The 16,004-nt window shown below is 36.8% G+C and overlaps 1 protein-coding gene across 6 annotated transcripts in view; it reads right to left on the bottom strand.

Annotated features, from left to right (window-relative positions):
* macf1a (microtubule actin crosslinking factor 1a) overlaps positions 1 to 16,004 on the bottom strand; it is a 172,741-nt gene that overhangs the window by 149,256 nt on the left and 7,481 nt on the right. For 2 of the 6 annotated variants that reach the window (XM_079877828.1, XM_079877830.1), the window contains exon 1: positions 12,511 to 13,397. The exons of the other annotated variants lie outside the window; for them this stretch is intronic. In XM_079877828.1, the coding sequence (XP_079733954.1) occupies positions 12,511 to 12,604 (94 nt within the window). In that variant the 5' untranslated portion in view covers positions 12,605 to 13,397. Of the gene's footprint in view, positions 1 to 12,510; positions 13,398 to 16,004 lie in introns of those variants that run through there. 6 annotated transcript variants of the gene reach the window in all.

Raw genomic sequence — 16,004 nt, 5'->3', positions numbered from 1 at the left:
CATTGTAAGTCTTTACTGTCACAGTTGATCAAATAAATGCATCCTCAAAAAAAAAAAAAAAAATCAAAAATCTTACAGATCCCAAAATTGAGCGGTAGTTGTATAGGTGCTGAAAATTTTGATTTGGTATGAATAGGCCTTTAACCTAGGCCGTTCTCCTCCTGCATGGTGATACATGGCTGGCATTTGAAATAGCTCCGGATGCCCTTAACTCAACGGGTGAGCAAATTACCATAAACACCCACCTGACCCCAGACAGATGGAGTGGGTCATCCTTCACCAGAAGGGCTGACTGACTGACCCCCTCCTCCCCATTGACAGGCCTCGACACGCAAAACACATTAACAAAAACCAATCCAAACAGAGAGAGTGATAACAGTTTACACCTCAACAAGAGTCATCAATCTTTCAGCAGAATCTGCCGAGAGATTAGACATAACTTAATTAAACCACAATGTGTTTGCTTAATCCAAACTACACGCATTATATAACCAGGAAGCATTTCAGGGCAGCAATGCTAGCATTTCTGCTGAGTATACATTTTCACTTTTGCTGACATAATATATTCCCATTGTGTGAGAACATTACACAATCGAAGATTCTCTTCTCTTTTCCTTAATGTAGCCAAGCTTCACACACTTTTTCCTCAATTTTTACATTAAAATTAGAATTCATATGGCCTAATCTTTTGACAAATGTAAAAGATGCTTGCATTTTAAAATAGCATTCACATTCACTTTTGTTCAAATGTGGCGTTTTTGACAAAAACATCTGAATGTGAACAGCTGGGTATTGTGCAGACATAAGGGAATGTTCATGTATTATTCTGTTCATTTCACCAAGCAAGAAGCACTTGTAAATACAGAGTAGAAGGAACACCTAATTTAATAAACAAAAGAATTCAGGAACTTCAAAACACTAACCAAATTCTATTAGTCTTCACTGAAACAAAACAACAAACTGTAGTGTCCAAAACCCAAATGTCTAAACCAAGATCAACAATGACTGAGGCAAGGCTAAAATGGCATGTTACCTCTCACAAACATGTTTTCTCATAAACTGATAATTTTAGCCACGTCGATTAGGAGTAAATCTTGTTAACACAGCTCTAGCCAAAACAGATTACAACTCCCAGTAACTAATGACCTGCTAATCAGAGCCACTGAAAAAGTGTGGGAGGATGAGAAGATTACACTTGAGTTTCTAGGTTCATATAGCTCTGATAAATGTATAAAGAAAAGAAGGAATCTCTGACATCCTTTTTTCACTGAAGAGAAAACTCAAATAGCTGCACTATATGGGGTCTTTCAGTAAGAACTTGAGTGATGTAATGCATGATTACAGTGAAGAACTGCACAGTATGTGTCTGCCTGCCACAATACGAGAGACAGTGAGTTATCGAACTTGCTCAAGAGTTTATTTAGCCTTTTTCAACTTCTGTACGCTACTGAAAAATGTTTTTTTAAAAGGTTTTGAGTGAAGTCTCTTATGGTCGCCAAGGCTGCATTTATTTGATAAAAAAATACAGTAATATTGTGAAATATTATTACAATTTTAAAATGTAATTTCTTCCTGTAATTGCAAAGCAAAATTTTCAGTAGCTATTACTCCAGTCTTCAGTGTCACGTGATCATTCAGAAAGCATAATATTCTAAACTTTTCTTCTTAATATTAATATATCAATGTTGAAAACAGTTGTGCTGCTTAATATCTTTACGAAAACTGTGATAAAGTTTTTCAGGATTCCTTGATGAATAGAAAGTTAAAAAGAACAGCATTTGTTTTAAATATCTTTTGTAACATCACAAATGACTTTACTGTCACTTTTGATCATTACAATGCATCCTTGCAGAATAAAAGTATTAATTTAATAGAAAAAGAAAAGGGGGGGGATAATTTAGTGCCACACATGTCACCAAACAGAATTATTTTCCATATTGTTTGGTAATTAATAATGACTGAAATAAGACCCGGACATGTTCTTGTTAGGCTTCTTCACTTCACGTCACAGGTAGGGTTGCCAACTTTCTGAAATGGAAATAAGGAACCGGGGGGTTATGACATGCCCCCACGGAAGAAAATTTTGAAAAATAACCCCTGAAATGATGACTTCTGGTGAATATTGTGGAAACTAATTGATATTTAGATAAATATATTTCATACATTATAGCATATTATAATAGGCCTACAACTTATTAGGCCTATATATTTATAGAATAGCAAAGTAGGCCTAATCAATATACAAGACTGAACCACATAGAAGTGAAATATAAAGGCTATCATGGTCATTTTGCCAACAATGAACCATGGATTTGTTTAGTTTATAATACGTTTTATTTTTAACTTAAACAAATACAAAATATATCATTCAAAACTCATCGGCTTAGACTGCATTTGAAGAAAAATAAACACAACAGTTTTCTGTAGCCTTGTGCGAACTTATGCAATAGAATTAGACTTCTAGAATGTTCTTTCCAGTGCAATAAATAATATTTTTAATTTAATTAGACAACATTTTAAGGAAGTGTAGTGCAAATATCTTTATATAACTATACTTCCATTATAGTTAACTTTCTTTCCAGTGCAAAACATTAATACATAAAAAAACAGCTAATAAAGAAAATATAACATATTGCACTCAAATACTGCATTCAAGCAATACAACACCTGTATGCATATTTTTGTGCTCTTTTCTTTTTCGCCGGCTGCTCGGAGGTAGTCATTTTTACATTTCCCGCTGTTGTCACTTGTCGTCATCGTTGCTACGATACGTGACTCACAATGACTGAAACGACCAATTAAAAGGGCATTCTCTGATGATGTTCCAAGATGTTAAAAACGCTACGCTGATCATAGACAAACAGGGGGACAAATTAATATCTAGCCTACCACACCGTCGTTTTTTTTTTCTTTCTTATCCTACAATTGTCTTCGTTCATAGTCTGATGTGTCTGTCATGGATTTGCACTGAATTGATTCTCAAAAATACGGAACAAAGTGCGTTCCGTATCAGTTCAATACGGAACAAGACTTTTATGTGTCAAATACGGGACGATTCCGTATTATACGGAACGGTTGGCAACCCTAGTCACAGGTCTGATTGAATGAGTTGGTTCCCTGGCAGCAGATTCAGATTCTTGCTGGAAGCCCTTGTTTGTACAAAGAAAAAGAAATCCTCACAAAAAAAAAAGGCACAAAAAGGAGGAAGCACTAAGAGTGAAGCTCTTCACCAGGGCATTTAGTCAAAACTACAATAAGATCAGACAGAGCAATAGAGTGTGGGTCGGTACACTGTGCAGGCGAGATGGGGACGTGCTGGTCTAATTTCTAATATGGAAATAATAATGTGTTGTAAGTGAATGAGTGAGTTTAGGGCTGCCCCTGCAGGAGGTCTGACTGCAAGACATATCCGGGTACAGAGATTAGCAGCAGGACAGATTTGAATGGCAAATCTCTCTGCTTTCACGCAAATGCCCTCTCATTCTCTCTCTGGATCATCAACTGTTCATTTACAGTATTACAAGACTGTCTGTGTAACAGTATGATAAAAGGTTAATCATGAAAACATTTTTTTTATGATACAAATATATATGTGCAATATTTTATATTACATGGAGGGAACTGTCCTCTATAAACCGCATTTTTATCATTTCCTCTTTAGAATTAATAAGGTGATATTAAAGCTTAAAATACTCACCTGTGTGGAAACTCTTTGTAATCTAATAGGGGTATAAAGCTCTCTATGGCCCACACCCTGATGTGAGACAGTCCTAGCATTCATTGGTGTGGCCAAAGGATCAGATGCCACCACAATCAGTGGGCAACATTCCCACTGCAGCTCTCAGCTGAGAGTCATGCGCCTGCTTTCAGACAGAGCATCAAAACATTCATCCTGTTGAGCTCAGCTGTGAACACCGTAAATCATAATACTTCACAAGAGTTGTATGGAATGATTACCATATCCCATGGTGTGCCATGGTGCTCCAAGGTATTTCAATAAACCATGATATTACCGATAAACCATTATGTTCCTTTCTCTTTTGTAAGTCGCTTTGGATAAAAGCATCTGATAAATACACAAATGTAAATGTACCATGGTACCATGTTAGCAATAGCATAAGAGAACAAGCATTTTAACCACACCTTTTAATTTATCATGCTTAACTGAATCTAAATAATCCAAAACAAAGCAACAATGTACTTTTATCACATTTGTTTCTTATTAAAATTTTTTATCTTGATCTTATTAAATATTTGCATACCCGAGTTGTTTCAACTACCTAATTCATTGTAAACTACTGTTCAAAAGCTTGGGGTCGGAAAGATTTTTTTATGTTGCAAGTCTTTTATTCTCTGCAAGGCTGCATTTATTTGACCAAAATTACAGTAAAACTGTAATATTGTGAAATATTATTAGAATTAAAATAACAATGTAATTTATTCCTGTGATGGCATAGCTGAATTTTCAGCAGCCATTACCATTGTAACAAGGTTACAAGAAATCTTTCTTATTATTATCAATATTGTAACCATTGTGCTTCTTAATATTTTTGTAGAAACCTTAATGCTTTTTCAGGTTTTTTTTGATAATATAAAGTTTTTATTTAACTTTACTGTCAGTTTTGATAAATTTAATAAATATCCTACCTGCTGAATAAAAGTATTGAAAATCATTGAGACCACTCTTCAAGCCTTTTAAACTCCAAACTGAACTTTATTAATGAGCATGAATCAAATCAGCTACTCTGAAGCTCAGATAAACTTCATTTCTAAGAGTAAGCACTCGCATACTTCCACCCTTCCTGAAGAGATGGTGGTAATGTTAGGACGGCAGATAGAGTTAAAAGAACTGGAAAGATTCTGTATGGACTGTCCTTCAAAAACACACACATGTACACACTCTTTTCAAGAGCAGGGGAATATGAGTGATGTGAATACACACACATAAACAGGTGCTTCCCAGCACCTGACGAAGAGGATAAGGAAAGGTCACGTAATCTCATTTTAACAGCTTATGTCTGCTTTACAGTCAATGAACAGTCACTCCAGACCATGCAGGGGTATTCAATTAAACTTCCAAGAGATCCAGTCTCTTTATTTCCTTCCCAGTGAGGTCCGGAAAATACTTTTTTTGGAACAGTTATTTCCGTCATGTACCAACCATGTCCTTACATTTAGACACCTACATGTACGGCACATAGAAGGCCATGGGACTGAGAAAACATTCCAGGGTTTATGAAAAGTATGGACCATTTTTATATTTTGCTCAAAGTAATAAACTACAAAAAAAAAAATGTACGTACATAATCTAATAATCAACTCTCATCATGAGCACAAAAAGTTAAAAAATAATAAAAATTCAAATAGTGAAAAGACATTTCACCAATAGAGGACAAAATTATATGAACTTGAATAAAGGAGCTGCAAGGTTTTCAGTGTCGCATGAAACATGAGAAGATATTTATTTTAATGTTTTAAATTTGTCATTAATTACTCATTAAAAACAGATTCACTTCCAATTTACCATATTAATTGATAGGTCCGAGATAATATTGCATGCTATCCGTTTAAGTCTGACACTGTGTCACCGTTTAAGGGTTCAAGCACTCTATTAGATACCAAAAGCAAAATAATATAGGTGTCCAGGACGCCACGAGCTTGGAGACTGTGTATGTACACTGTAATGTTTTTAAAGCTTAGCTTAAAAGTGTGATATGAATAAATAGTGCTCATGGCTGTTGAGATGGTATTCTCAATTGAAACAAATGAATGCTTGGACCCAAAAACAGTATTCCCTACGTCACGACTTAACAAGCGGATGGTGTAATCAGAATTTACTGTATTGTCTGATTTTGTCCAGACAATACAAGAAAAAAGAAGAGGAATACAGAAAACTCTTCAAATGGAGCATGGGACTAGTCTATTAGAGACATAAATCTTCAACAAAAAAATATAAAAAAGTGCTGCACTTGGACAAAAACAGCACAGCAGGAGATATTCCGGGTAGGATGATTTCACACTGTGTGTGTACTTTCACAAAGCATGCATGTCATCTGCTTTGTGTGCTGAAGGAAAAAAAGAGCAGGCCTTCTGTCAATCTAATAAATCCATGTCTCGCCAAGCCAGTGTTGTCTCATGCTTTTAACACAACCTTCACGATTGATTCTTGATCTCAGTCTTTCTATTTGGCTATATAAATACCTCATTCATTCATTCATTCATCTTCTACTGCACCCTTGTTCAAAAACAGCTCTTCAGCTCCTACTCATTCTCCCTGTTTTTCTTTTTGGCAGCAACCCCTGAGGTAAAACACAGCAATGTGTGTGTGTGTGTGTGTTTGTGTTTGTGTGTGTGTGTGTGTGTGTGTGTGTGTGTGTGTGTGTGTGTGTGTGTGTGTGTGTGTGTGTGTGTGTGTGTGTGTGTGTGTGTGTGTGTGTGTTTGTGTCTGGTGGAGTCCAGAACAAGAGAACAGTGGCTACAGCCTCATAACTGAACTCCCTGCCACAGAGAATCATCAGTGACTGTCTTGAAAGCTCAGGACCCAGAGCCCACCAGCACTGCTCTTCACAGCCAACTCAACCCCAGCAGGAGGTCAGGGTAAAAAGGGCTAGAGACATTATGTAAAGAGGAATCATGTCAAACACAGTTCTGCCAAAAGTTTTTGTGAATACGGTGCAAAAGTAAGTCACCGCAGGAGTTAAAGGTATTCTTTAAAGTCAGCTGAGGATTACGCAACAGCCCTTCACAGGCCTGCAGAATGGGGCAGCAGACTTGCTAATGCACTAACAGGACAAAGAGCTTAAATAGATGACCAGACTATAGCAAGGAGAAAGATACAAAATAAGAAAACACAGGGAAGAGATAAAGGGTATGTTCAAAATAGCCCAGTTCTATACTACTTGTGCTATTTTGTGTTTTCTGTGTGCAGAAAATACATGGACGACCCAATCAGAGGCTGCATTAACCAAACATTTTCAATAATTTACTGAATAATTAGTTTTTCCTATGGAAATCTCTAGGCACCTCACGATTCGATCACGATTCAGAGGGCTGTGATGATAACCGACGCATCTTGATTCTACAGGATTTCTTCATGTTTCTGTGGACTAGAAACATGTCCACAGTAAAGAATTCTATAAGATTACTAGGTCAAAATTATTTAAAACAAAAAGTGAGAGTAATATACATGGATGAAGTAAGATCTATAACATGCATTTACAAAATAGATTACGTGAATTTTGATGAATTGCATGCCAACTTTACAGAGAGAAACAACTGTAGCCCAGATAGTTCATAAAACCGTCCTTCAAAGTACCATTAAAAACACTTTGCGTTACAATGTTTTACTTATGGATTAAAAATAGTGCATGGCAATTTTTCTAAATGTAACTTTTTTTTTTTCATTATTTGATCAGTTCTGCCAAAATGTAAGAAATTTCACAGTAAGTAGCCATTCTATCTCTCAGTATTAAAATGTATTTCTAAGATGATAAATGAAAGACGCTTGCTTAATTAAACATGCAATATTTAGCTGTTAACTGGCAACAATGTTCCCAAATGTTATTTGAAATATTTATTATCCTTTAGTTCTGTTACACATACTGCACTCAACCAAACAGCATACTAGTTTTCCATTCCAAACATAGCCAGAATACCTTCTGAATGAGCATGACGTTTTCACTTTTCAGAACATTATTTCTTACAAAAATGTTAGACACTAATATTTCATTTGTACTCTGGACAAAGATCTGCTACATAGGAAGGATGTCAAGTGAGCATTCACAGAGGAACGCCTCCGCCATGTCACTGAACATCCTGAACCGAAGAGGATGGGCCTCTGAAGGCTTTTCCCCCACTGACACAGTCAGGTGCCGTGCAGAATGTGCCCAAACAGGAAGTGCAAGGAAGGAAATTCTGCAGTGTTGCAGTAGGAGAGGAAATAAGAGAGAAAGAATGAGGGAGAGAGGGAGGGGAAAGACAGAAGTCAAGGCCGAGGCTGCATGTTCTCATGGTCACCGCAGTCTACCGTGAGAGGGAGACTGACAAGGATTGAGGGGAAACTAGGCCACGTGGAAAAATACAGTTGTAACGATCTATCCTCGATTATTTGTCTGCCTCCGTGCACCGCCTCAAGCTCACATTTACCCTCCAAACCAGCAAATGGTTGAAGGTTCAATAGACAAACACTTGTTTTTGGGACTTTCTGTCTGAAAGGATCAAATCATATTGCATCATTTCTAATCAATTAATTATTTAGTTTTGGGCTTTTTTGGTGAAAATACCTTAGAAAAATTGTAGCACAACATCTGTAGCAGAAGTAGACTAATGCATGATGATCGAGGATGATCGTTACAACCTTACAGATAAAGTCGGCATGAAATAAATTTCACACTATCTGTTTTCTAAATGCATGTTATTGACCTTAGCGGGATCAATTCATCCATGCATGCGTTTCTTTTTTTTTGACCTAGTAATTATTCATCAAAATGTCATAACTCAGTCTTCCGGTGAAACAACAGACTTGCCACTTTTCTTTTTCGATAATCCGTTTCATTGGGATGCAAGTCACATTATAGAAGAAAAAAATCTGTCTCGACTTTCATCTCTAAAATTAGAGGTTTGCAGGCATGACTAACTAGCTTTCAAAATAATAATAATAAAAAAAAACAATCAAAGTAACATGAAAAGTATTCGAACAAAAAACTGCTGGAACCTCTTTCTGGTGTTTACAGCACAAACAAAGAAACTGACGAGACAGCTAAAAGAGGCTTCCTTCCAAACTGACACTTCCTCTGGCTCACAAGAGGAAACGGACACACACAAACACACTTTGTGAAGCCAGTGTTTGTGTTTGAGGGTCACTGGGATCAGGCAGCACAGGGTGAATAGGCCAAAGGCCAATAAAACTGAGTGGGGGACATGAGTCAAAGCCGGATATGGCATAAAATCTTCAGTGACAAGCATCTACATTGGACATAAAAGAGCCTGTTTCCTATGCATCTCATGAAGGATTTTACTTGTGCATAATCTTGCAAATCAGTTCTGGTCTGGCGTGAACTGACTATTTAATATTTCTCCTTGCACGTCTCCAGGATGTCAACTGTGTCTCACCGTGTCTCAGATGTGAGCAGCGCGACAAAAGCAAATAAAGCCTATTAGAATCAATCAGTGATGCCGTCCACACTGGTTATGGCGCGACGCGACACGTTTAATTCCAGACAGTAAACTAGTTCTCCATTGTATTTCTGAAGTACTCCAAGCGCTCGTGCTACTTCTTATTCAAAGTACAAATGGATTTGCACCGGCCGTTTTGTCGCATCCAGTCAGCGTGGACAGCTTCTAGCTGGTGCGACGCGACAACGGTCGAGTCCGGTTTAGACACTGAGTGACATCTGACCATGGTTTGGCACCAGGGCTGTGTCCATTTCAGACATTTGCAACCGCTGTGGTTTGTATATCACTGTGCTTCCTGAACGAGTCCGTTTTCACCCGACTCATGCTTCTGTCTCATTCTGGAAACCAGTCGGTCATCCATATCCTGCTATTGTTTTCAGTTAACAACACATACGGAAAAACAACTATAAATATGGTCCAAATAACCACCGCCCTCTTATAAACAAACGTGCACTCGCATACAGAGGCCCCTGAATTATTCAATCCCTGTATCATGCATACGGCTCAGATTTCAGCTTCAAATGACACCTTCAACAAGCCACCAAATCCACATTTCTCACATTTCCCCTCCTATTCTTCATGAAACTGCCACAAGTAACGCAGCTGAAAGCTTTATACAAACATCCAGTAATATACACACATTTGTTTAAGTGTAACCGCTCCTGTTTCACAGCAAACATGGGGGAAGTTTGATGATACTGAAATGATCTCATGGTCTGAAAACATCATGTGATACTTGAAGAAATGTACACAACCAGTCAAGGGTCTGGACACACCTACTCATTATTATTAATATTTTCCACATTTTAAAAATAATCAAATAAAAAATTATGTAGTGAACAAAAAAAAATCTTAACACTTCTGCATTTGAGTTCACGCTCAACCAATGTCATGAGGTGCATCCTGGGACGCTTTTTCCAGTGTATGCTGGACGTGGACACTTGTTTGCTGCTTCCTTCCAGTTTATCCATTCACACACACACACACAAAATTAAATAACCTTTTAATTATTAATGAAAAAGTTAGTTGCAGACCCATTTATATTAGTCCACAAAACTATTTTCAAGCATTTAATCTTAAGCCTTTAGAATATGCAGTCCAGTCACCCATTTACAAAAAAATTATAATAATAATTTTAAATTTAAATAGTTTAGTAAAGAAATTCAGTCATGGACCCCTTTTATATTTATTAACAAAACTATTTAAGCATCTTACGCTTTTAGAAACACAAGTTTGTATTATCATGTATAGGTCAAGTAGCTTAAACATCCAATTGAATGCCAGTGGGGCATATAAAGCTAAATCTATTGACCTTTGGCAAAGCTAGCCTGGGAAGAAAAGAGGAAGGCTGCTTGTGTCAATACATAAAGAATAAGAATAAACGAAAGGCATAAATAGAATAAGAGAAGGAAGTTGAGGGTTGCATAAGTTTAGATCTTGCTGCCCTTTATCAAAGTCTTTCATTCATCATTCATCAAAATAAAACAACTCCCTTGGCAACCACTTTGAAATTTTCTGTTGGGTAATGTGGGTGTAATGCATACAATTAATTAAGCTTGATTTACCACACACTCTGTGGAGGCCAGCACTCATGCTCATGTTAGCCTTGTTCTTTAGCCTCTCGAAACGTCAAAGAAAATTAATTTATTTGAACAAACATTCATTTGAATAGATATACAGTGTGAGGGGAGAGGCTTGGTGCATTATTACATCAACTGAGCTTCCATTTTTATAAGGCATTATTAGAGGTGATTTTGTAGTGTCTCTAATGGACAATGGTTATGTTTCTAAATAACACAGAAAAAAAAAAAAAAAAAACTTTACTTGCTTTGATATCAAAGCCTTTTCACAAAGATAAGCACTTTTTTTTTTTTCCTTTACAGATGATCAGTTACAAAGGATCCATTAAGATCACAGTCTATAAAATAGAACTCGTGGTGCTATCTTAGGCCCCTGTCCCAAAGGCTCCAACAGAATCGCATTTCATTACAATAATCAATAATTAAAAGGGCCCTTTCATCAAGGCTGCATCACAGATGCTCTCCGAGTCAACTGACATCACTCCCTTATATTCCCATCACGGTCAATTTAATATTTGGTATTCATATTTGACAGAAACACTGTCATTATGTACACAGCAGCAGCCCCTCTGAGGCCCTCAGGGGTTCACTGCTGTCCATCTGAGCACCATCCTTCACTGACTCTGGACAACTGGACATGCTCACTAGACAGGGTTTCTCAATCAAACAGGGGTTCTTGAGGAAATAAGTCAATGGGGCTGCACAATTAATCATTTAATCAAAATAAACTGAAATTGCGATACAGCTTAAGTGTGATTATCAAATCAGAGACTGTGATTTAATTAGATAAGTATATAGTCTGGTGTGTTGTTTCAGAGTGAAGCACAACACTGTGATCATTTACACGCATGGTCCAGTGTTTTCAGCATCTCAGAGCTGCTCAGTTCACAGTAAATGCAGCGACATGCTGTTAGATTAATGTGCCTTTGAGAACATAATGTTGGCCAGATGTTATTTAAAATAATAAAATAATAAAATAATTATTTATTTTAGTATTGTAATTTGTGGCTTAATTTTCATATTCAATTTTTTTTCATCTGAGTTTTTTTAAACTAATAATAATAATAATATAGATCATTATTCTTATTATGATAATTCATTTTGATTGGATTCCTAAAACCCCAGTGTGATCAACTGACATCAGAGAATCATGAACGTTGGAATAAGTTGTTAAATCATTGAAATATCAACTTAATCTCAGATACTTCAAGTAGGCTAAATGTTTAAGTTTAAGGGTTTCAGTTGACAAAAAAAGTTTGGGAACCCCTGCAGTAGATGAATACTGGACAAACTCAAGGCATCACAACTACTAGTCATACTAAAGGACAAGCTCAGACATCAGTGGACTAGAATAGAAGACAAGCTGGGACACTATTAAACCAGCTCTGACAGCAGTGTGAAAAAATGGATAGCCTTGGACAACTGGACAGAAAAGGGGTTTAATTAAATTACCATTTAGTGTGGCCCCTAGGGGGAAAATAATCTCCTTTTAATTCTAAAAGTATAACTTAAAATTACTTTAGAATTAAAAATGTATAATTCACAGCACTGAATATAACACTACACAGAAGCACTAGATGTCCTCTGCCCTTTCACAAACCCATGGGAAAAGAGACCCACCATCCATGTCCAGTGTCCTTGGACAACTGACAACAAATAGCAAATATAAAGCTCAACATAACAGCTACAACAGTCGCATACATACTTTTCCCAAAGTAAACAACACAACAAACCGGAGCTTTAGCAAGTCATTTACCTTTATATCTCTCCAGCACATCCTCATACGCCTGTGCGAACTCCTTCTCCTGGGAGTGATTCACCGGGAGTAAGCCCGGGATGAAGCCGGCCATAGCGTCTCTCACTCCCGCTGGCCGACTCACAGCGGCCCGCTGATGGAGTAATCCAGGACGGTGGAACCCGGTCGTCCGACAACAGCTGTCAAGTCCGTTTTGCGGTAAATATCCACAGTAGATACCGACTTATTCACGTTTCAGTATGTTTCTAACGCGTATTATATTATATTTGGTCTTCGTAAACACGGCGAATTCAATAAATCTAGTGAAACAAAGCTACTCTGGACCGGCGGTTCCTAAATGTGCGGTCAAAACAAGATTAGATAAATAAAAATGCGTAAATATCTATCTTTAGAGTAAATATCCCTTCTCATATATTAAGGTTAGACGCCTGAAAAGGTTTAAATCTAGATGTACTAATAAATAAACCCATATTTCATTGGTTTAGATCAGAATCCCAACGGTTATCGTATTTAAAGTCCATTGTAGCGCGTGCGGGCCGGTGATTGGGTTTATATGTGTGCGCTTCTCAAGTATGTGTGTGTCTATGTGCGGTGGGCGGTCCGTTCGGCTCCTTCCGAAAGCAGATATGAGGCCTCAATGAAACGGTATCCGGACGGTGCTTCTTATATTCCTTTGCCGATGCGCTCTTTACTCGCCGGTACCAGCTTTATAATGTGTTTATTTCCATCCGTGCAGCTCAATGTAATGGCCGCGTCTATAATAATCACACGGCGTGTGTCTCACTCCTCCCTCTATTTTCCCCAGTGCGAATGGGGTTCAGGTTTCTCTATTCTTCCCGCAGTGCCTGCGCTTTCCTCCTCCATCCCTCCCTTCCTTCCACAGCCACGCCAGGCACATCCAGCGCAGGAAATTCAGGGTGACAATGGCTGATGTTATTGGGTCTCATTCTTGGGTTTTGTCGCCCCCGACCGGTTCAAGCCGAGAGGTGCATCACTCACTACCCTTGTTTCATATACTCAGTCTAGGCCTATAAACTTTAGGGGGAAAAATAAACTACTATTGCAGAACTACTAAAGAAATAACTATGTCCTTACAACAGTTTTAAAGATGCACCTTTTATAAATTGTCAATGCTGTGTCTCTACATTTTATAAACACGGTCAGAAACCATTTATAAAATCAGGCAAAATCAAAGGCAGCCTTGCGACACAAGCTTAAGCAGATCATATTAGTATTGAGCAAAAAACAGAAAATAAATTGTCTACTGAATTGAATATGTGTGATATGCAAAATATGGTTCTTTTGTCAATACCATAAGACTTTTCTGTGATGATTCAATAGATGGAGCCAAAAATCAGTGGTCTCAATTCAAGGGAATGCTACATTTGTCAATGTTTATAATATGTTTTGGCACATTATTTGTGCATCTGATACATATTAAATGTACATAAATACTGTATATTGAGTGGTGGGCAAAGAAAATGGAAAAAGCTGGAAATCCAGAAATAGGTCAATACCTCTGAACAAAATATCCAAAATACTTCCTTTCATATATAGACATTTTTTGTAGCTTGTTTTTGTCCCAGTACTCAAGTATCAGTGGATAGGCTTTTGTCCCACATGATCATCTAGTGCACTGCCACCTAACTGCTGCAAAGAGTCATTTCAAGACTTTCCAAGACCCACATCAAGACAAAGACCCCTTAGACCAAACCTTAACAACAAGACTCAAACCCAGGCCAAGAACTGTTGATCCAAGAACTGACCACTTCAATAAACTGAAACAGAGGAAATTCTGAATGTATTGCCAGTTTAATCATAAATTATCTTTTTTACAGTAACCCCATTTGATGTGTTGAACAAAGAATAAATCATGAATATTTACTTTATATTTGCTTTAAACATAGTCTTGTCCCTGAATAAATCAAATTGCTTAGGCGTCAAATTATTTCTCTCAAATTATGAATCCCCTCAGTCAATTAGCTCAACATAAAAAGAAAGTCAATTTGATAGCATGCTTTTATCTCATTCTCAAGCTACTGTTGTAAACATCATCTGACCTATTTCCTTTGCATGTGCTGGGATCCCATATATTGAGAATAGATGTAGATCCATGTAAGTTCGTGAAGTTTCCTACTAGCGAAAGTTTAGTTCCAAATGCTTTTAAAGAGTGTATTGAAATATCTATTCCTACAGAGCAATAGTTCTCCACAATCCTCTACTAATAATACAGCAAAGCTACACACACACTTGCACACAAACAAAGTTGCGTGTGAGACCTGGCAGGCACACATGACCCTAACAACTGCCTGACAGCAGATATTGCTGTTGGCCCCATGTGTCCCTAAACACACACAACTGAGGCACATTACGCATAATTATATAAAGCAAGAGCTCATCACTGAAACATATTCTAGCTCCATTAAAAAAAATCTCTTTTTGCTTTTTAAAATAGCTGTAATGTAATTCTTATTTTCATTTCTTGCAGGTGGAATTATCACAAAAATGATTTTTAAAAGCACAATATTTTTAGGCTCGCCATTATTATGGATTTTCTTTTTCTTTCTTTCTTTCTTTCTTTCTTTCTTTCTTTCTTTCTTTCTTTCTTTCTTTCTTTCTTTCTTTCTTTCTTTCTTTCTATTTATATAGCACAAATAAACACAAGAGTTGACCACTGTGCTTTATAGAGTAAAAGTCTAAGATAGATGAGAAAGAGAAAAAGATAAACTATAAATACAAAGATACCAGATAAAACAGTTTAGATTAATTAAATGCCCGTGCAAGAAGATACATCTTTAACTTAGATTTTGATTATGATTAGATTATGTCTGATGCAATTTGGTTCATTGACAGTGGAACAGTCAGATTTGTATATTAATAAGATATTTTTCTCATCTAGCTCTGAATAAGAGGGTATCATTTTACATTTATAGCATTTACAGTTAGTCTACATTTAAAAGCTCTTAAGGGCCTATTTATGCTTAGTCATTTAAAACGCTTGATCGATCGGATTGCAATTTGACTAGCACATTTCTTTTACATTTAACCACATAAATGTGTCTCTGCCAAACAGCTAACCTTATACAATATGCAAAAATAATGGAGTTCACTGCTCTGATTTAGGAGGCTCATAAAAGATAAACCAATGGCAAAAAGCAAACTTCCATTAGGGATGCACAGATAAAATTCTGAACGTTACTGATAAACTAATTATTATTGTCATGTTGTGGCTGATAATAATTTCCATATTACTGTGTCTAAATAAATTAAAAATAAAACATATCATTATCATGTTGAATGCTACTTTACATTTTGAGACTTGCTGAAGATTAAATTTATTTGTTTTGTTATTAACTTTATTATTGCATTAGATGATGGAAAATATATTATGAATCTGAAAAGATGAAACATGTATCACTGTCTTTCCAATGGAAAAAACACATTTTGTTTCTTTTCGTACTCTGTAGGTGGGCAACAACAATAAATCTTGACTG

Source organism: Squalius cephalus, assembly GCF_949319135.1.
Source record: "Squalius cephalus genome assembly, chromosome: 8".
NCBI lineage: Eukaryota > Metazoa > Chordata > Actinopteri > Cypriniformes > Leuciscidae > Squalius > Squalius cephalus.
Note: the sequence above shows the minus strand (reverse complement) of the source record. Positions and strands in the feature narration are given on the sequence as shown.